The sequence below is a fragment of the Andrographis paniculata genome, unplaced genomic scaffold, assembly GCF_009805555.1.
Source record: "Andrographis paniculata isolate CXL003 unplaced genomic scaffold, ASM980555v1 Contig65END, whole genome shotgun sequence".
Taxonomy (NCBI): Eukaryota; Viridiplantae; Streptophyta; class Magnoliopsida; order Lamiales; family Acanthaceae; genus Andrographis; species Andrographis paniculata.
In genome coordinates, this window is record NW_026137601.1 from 31,236 (window position 1) to 37,455 (window position 6,220).

Genomic DNA, 6,220 nt, shown 5'->3' on the forward strand with positions numbered 1-6,220 from the left:
ATAAATATGTGTAATATATTATTTTTAAAAATATATATATATATAGGAAATTGTCGAATAACAAATCCCAAATGATTATAAGAATAATTATTTTTTTTTAGTGGCACTGATCCTCTATAAATCTTACAACAATACATATTAACATAATATATTATAATACATTCGTTTGGCTCTAGTCTCATTTACTTTTTGCATGTTGATTTTTAAATATTAATATTATATTAAAATATAGTACAAATTAAGAAACAATTGCAAAAATATTTTCATTAGTGACTTATAATGACATTTATACAAATATAAAGATAATTTTAATATTAAGTACAATAACTTAAAAGGTAAATATCATCGTTAGAGACCGATGTAAAAAATATATATTATATTGACAGATAAAAAATTAACAATTTAGCATAAAATATTAGTTTTTATATTCCTCATACGATTCTCTCATATTTAAGAAAATAAAGTGAATAAATTGATTGTGAATGGATCAAAATAGCAAAGTAAAATGATTGATTATGAAAAAAGAGAGATAACTATATGTGTTTTTCTTTTGAAAAAATTTATATATTTTTATATTTAAAATATTATATCAATATACTATTATTATAATTCAAAATTTTGAATATTTAAATAACCTCAAAATCCAAACGTCCCATACTAACAAAGCATTAATCAAGTTCATTAATCCACCAAAAAGAAATGCTTATACATCAAGTCTTATTAGCCACGAATATAATTTCCTCGTACATAGGTTCAATATCCCTCGATCGATTCGATTGTTTTTACTTTAGAGGCAAAGGGTTTTTCAACGTGGGAATGACAACAAGAGGGTTCGTCCTTCTTGCTGAATTCCCCGCGGTTTCTGCCATGTCCACGTCCTCGGGTTTCACTCCATGAGGCAATTCCCAATCGAAATGATACAAAAGCAATGCCATCGGGAGCTCGATGTTGGCCAGCCCAAATGACACTCCCGGGCAAATCCTTCTCCCGGCGCCAAAAGGGATGAATTCAAAATTCTTTCCGGTGTAATCGGCTGAAATATTGTTATCAAGAAATCTCTCTGGTATAAAGCTGTCGGGATCTTTCCAAATTTTGGGATCTCTTCCAATGGCCCATATGTTCACAATAACTCGCGTGTTTGCCGGTATTGTGTAGCCATTAATCTCACAGGCCTCGTAGTTTTCTCTCGGGAGCAGTAGAGGCCCCGGCGGGTGAATTCGGAAAGTCTCTTTGATCACTAACTTTAGGTACTTTAGCTCATCGAAGTCGGACTCATCGACATATCCCTTTTTGTCGAAAACCCGTCTCACCTCTTCTTGTGCCTTCTTTAGAACTCTTGGATTTTTCAGCATTTCTGACATAGCCCAATCTGAAGTAGCCGATGATGTTTCGATTCCAGCAAGGAATAGATCCTACATGCACAACAAGATTCGTAGTGTCTTAAAATTGCAATCGACAACATTCGAAAATAACCAATGGAGTGTAAATGATAACACACGAATTGAAATAGCCTAGTAACAGAGAAGTTTCCAATCAAATGTTTTATTACTAAGATAGAAAATGAAATCGAAGAAAAACAACTTAAGGTGTGTTTCTTTTTAATTCTAGTTTCATAAATTATGCTCATTTTCTTCCCTCAAATTTATTATTTTTTTTTTCTGTTTGTCCATTAAAATTTATTTCATAAGGTCAAAAAATTTATATTTAATTATTATTTTTTATTAACACTTGTTTACCACAAACGTTATTAATTTTATTACATTACCTCTTCATTCTTTTAATTATTAACTAAATTTTTTTATTTTTTTTTCACCTTTTTAATAAAATATTAATTTTTTTTTTTAATTTTTTTGTCGAACCTAAATAAACTACAAAAAAGTATTATTTAAATTTTACATTTTTCAAAATAATATTTTTTTTTCTTTAAATTTATTATATTATTTAAATATAAAATTCAAATTAAAATTTTCTAATCCAAATTCAAAGAAATACACTTTTAATATTTTTAGATTCAAAAACCAGAAGTCCAAAAAAATATCCTATAAAGTCGAAAAACATCATTTCAAGACCTTAAACCACGTCGCAAGCCCAAAAAAATGTCAAATTTTGACTATTTTCGATGACCAATACGAATTTCAAGAAAATAAAATCATGAAAATACAGAAAAACAAACAAAATAATTAATAAATAAAAAAAAAATGGAAAATTGCATCATGTAATAATATTTATTAATTAAAGACGAACCTGTAGCACAGCCTTGATGTTGTCGTCACTGAGCTGTAGCTCATGTCCAGTAGCCTTATGGAACTTGAGAAGAACATCCACCAAATTCTCATGCTCTTCATCTTTAGCCTTCTCCATTTTATGATTGTCAATAATCTTCTGCAAAATCTTATCCGACAGCTTGTGCACCTTCTCCACGCGGCCTCTAAATCCACCGATCGACTGAAAAAGTCTAACCGAAGGATACAAATCGCCTAGATAAAGCCCTCCGACCAAATCGAAAATCTCCTTCACCGCCGACACGAACACCGTGTGCTCTTCGTCCCTTATCCCGAGCGCCGCGCGGATGACGATGTCGCAAGTCGTCATCGACACTTGATCGCTCAAATTGATCGGCGATCCTTCGTTGGAGGCGATCCATTTGCACAAATTGTGAAACATTTCTTCCCTCAATGGCCTCATGGATTGGACGCGCTTCGTGCTCAGCAGCTCTACCGTGCAATATTTGCGCAACTGTCTCCAGTATTCGCCGTAGGGCGAAAAGGCGACGTCGGAATGGTTATAAGTCATGGTCATCGAGGCGAAGAGCGCCGGCCGATTGGCGAAAGTGATGTCGTGCGTTTTCATGACTTCTTTGGCGACTTCCGGCGAGGATACGACGACGGAGCTTATTTCGCCGAGCTGGATGTGCATTAGCGGACCGTGTTTTGCAGCCAGTTCGGCTAAAATGTGGTGCGGTGGCCGGGAACTGGCCAGTTGGTGCAAGTTACCTGTTACATTTTTGCGGAAATTTTAAAATTGCATTATTATTATTAACGATGAAATCAAGGATGAAAGAGTAAATTTTTCATTTTATTATTTAGTCTGTTTAAATCATATATTTTTTATTTTTTAAAAAAATTAACTATCAATAAAATATCAAAGTACTTCTATTTTTTACATTTTACATTATTTTTGCTATTATGTCAAAGTCAAAATAGATATTCCGCTTAGTTTATTACACTATGTATCAATAAAATATTATTTTACTTCAATCCATCAAATTTATATGGTTCTTTCTTTTAATCCATAAAAAATATATAGTTCATTCGTCTGCCTCTAGGTACATTTATTTTTTTTTTATATCAGTGTACTTAATAGTAGTTTATTTGTCGAAAGTTCATTTTCTTTATTTGTCTATCGTCAAAATATAAATTATTTTCCATTTTCTTAATAAAAACAATACATTACTTTTTATTCTTTTTAATTACATTTTTTATATAAAAATAAAAAATAAAAATTACACACTATATCAAATTTGTATCCAAACCAAACCAAACCAATCTATTTTTATACAAGTGAGTCGACTCAACATAAATTCTGCAGATCTGATCTGAAATATTTACAATTATTTGAATATTACCTATGAAGGGCAGCTTTCTCGGCCCCGGCGGGAGATTGGCGGAGGTCTGACGGCGTTTGGAGCGAGTGATTATGTTCCATAAGAGTGCCAGAAATATGAGAGATGAGAACAGCAGAATTGACGATGAGAAATGACTATCCATCGATCTCAACTTCAACTTGATTTTATGAGAATTGAGTTTTGGGGTATATATATATATATATATACATACAGGTTCATTGGAGTGAGCCACTCCGCCACGCCATCTCGATAAAGACGGGTTCTTGACTTAATTGTTTTTTTTATTCGGTCAGCCGTCATTATTTTCTTATCTTATTTTTTTGTTTTAAAAATTGTGGAATCCGCTGTAGTTTAGACCATCCGCAACGGGATATTCAAACCGCTACTTTTTTTTATCCACGTCAGCGGAGATACTCTCTATTATTTTATATTCACAACCAAGATACTTATTCTAATTTTTAAAAAAAAATTATTTTCATATTATATATATATTATTTTTTAATTGTAATTTTAATTTGTAGTACTCCCTCTGTCCAGCTAGAAAATATACATGTTTCTATTTTGGGACGTCCAATTACAAAGTAAATATTTCATTAACCACAAATACCCCTACTTTACATTACATTATTACTTTTACACCAAAAAGCAAGGGCAAAAATGTCATTACACTACTTTTAACTACCCACTATAATTAAAATACTATTATTTCTTAAACACCGCGCCAAAAATAGGGAGTATTAATTATTTGTTTAATTAAATTTAGTTTTAATTGATTTAAATTTTATAATTATATTTCATTTAATAAATTAAATTAAATTTACTATTGATTTGTTCAATAGAATTATATAATATTTGTGTTTATATATTTTAAATTTTAAATTGATAAAATATATTCAATATTGGTATCAGTTTGTAGAATACAAAATATTATGAATTATAAAAATATTACAAAATTTAAATATAACAATAAATTCAATATAAATTACAAAAACAAAACATATATAATATATATTTTATATATACATATATATACATACCTAAGTGTCATATGGCCCAATTAAATTGGGACACATGGCACTAGAATGCAGAGATGCTGGTTTTTTTTTTAAATGATGATGTGGCGCATCTCCTCCGCCCCATTGCGGATGCTCTTACTATTCGAGTACGCTTTAAATAAATTATCAGTCGAATTTAATATTTTATTCGTTTCATATTTATATATTCATTTGTTTTTTTACAGAGTTTTAGAAATATTAGTATTATATTGGGATAAAATAGAAATAAAGATAAAAAGATTAAATTAATTCTATTAGTATTATATGATATGAAGGTAATGACATTTATATAATATATTGTAAATTTGAATAGTATTTGTAATGTTAAGTATATAATACAATTACTAAAAAAATGAAATTGATATTTTGTTATGGGACGGACCAATATGAAAAAATAGATAAATTATTAAGGGACGGAGGGAGTATTACTCTGCAAATTAGGCTTAATAAGACAAATTACACTAGACAAATCATATATAATATGTGTGAATTTAAAGATATTAAAAATTTAAATTCATAACTTCACGGTCACGAGTCCATCGTATCCAACTGATCATCGCTTATTGGACCGGTCAGCGTTATTTCGGTAGTATGCGACGTGAGTTTTAAGGATGTCTTTTTTTTTTCTTCCTCTTCTATAATGAAATAAATAAATTGGACATTTTTAGATAATAAATAAAAAAAAAAATAAAATAATTGTGGAGAAAGTATTAAATAAAAAATATTTTACATGTAAATAACGACTACTCTTCTCATATTTATAGTTTTTTTATAAGCTATTTTATCAATCATCAACTGTTTAAATTTAAAAAAATAAAAAATAAAAAAATTACCAATTAAACATTCATAATACATTATATATCAAATTACTTTTTACATATAGATTAATTTTTTTTTTTGTATTTTATATTTATAAATTTTAATTTGATAAATTATATGAATAAAAATATCCTTACAAATACAAGAATCCACACTTATATATTAAAATAAAATAGGTCACTGTGGTAAATTTGAATTTAAAGCATAAGTATTTGACTATTTGTATTTGTATGTGAAAGAAAAAATAATGAAAATAGTAGTAGTATATTAGATTAAAACAAAAAAATATTATATTCTCTTGTATAAAATATATATTATATATTTTTTATTAAAAAATATTTTTAATTTTTTTATTATTTATTTATAAAAGATAAAAAAATTATTATTATTAATTTATTTATAAAAAATTATTTAAAAAAATATCAAATTAAATATCTAATTTTACCCATGATTTTACTATTCTAATTTTCTTTTCCCTTAAAAAATATCATATCAAATATCCAATTTTTATTTATTTTATTACACTAAAATCTAATTTTACATTTAAAATATCACGTCAAACAACTATTTCAATTCAAAATTTTAATATTCAAAATCAAAATTAAAAGCCAAAACCTCACAAATAAACGCACCCAACAAAATTATTTTACACTTTCACTAATTAATAAAATAATATATTTTTTAAATTTACTATAAAAAAAAATTGAAAAACTTTATTTGG

At 27.9% G+C, this 6,220-nt stretch overlaps 1 protein-coding gene across 1 annotated transcript; it reads right to left on the reverse strand.

Annotated features, from left to right (window-relative positions):
* Positions 1-655: 655 nt before the first annotated feature.
* On the reverse strand, positions 656-3,804 carry LOC127262445 (salviol synthase-like). The gene is made up of 3 exons (XM_051291129.1): positions 3,626-3,804; positions 2,245-2,993; positions 656-1,412 (listed from the first exon to the last, which is right to left on the reverse strand). Exons 1-3 carry the CDS (start codon positions 3,765-3,767, stop codon positions 783-785), a joined length of 1,521 nt encoding a protein of 506 aa, XP_051147086.1. The 5' UTR covers positions 3,768-3,804; the 3' UTR covers positions 656-782.
* Between the last annotated feature and the right edge of the window lie 2,416 nt (positions 3,805-6,220).

Excerpts from the sequence above, each read along its gene's own strand:
- LOC127262445 (XM_051291129.1), bottom strand. The coding sequence starts at position 3,767 with ATGGATAGTCATTTCTCATCGTCAATTCTGCTGTTCTCATCTCTCATA. Across the intron at positions 2,994-3,625 it reads GAGAAAGCTGCCCTTCATAG|GTAACTTGCACCAACTGGCC; the intron begins GTAATATTCAAA and ends AAAATGTAACAG. Across the intron at positions 1,413-2,244 it reads ACATCAAGGCTGTGCTACAG|GATCTATTCCTTGCTGGAAT; the intron begins GTTCGTCTTTAA and ends TTGTGCATGTAG.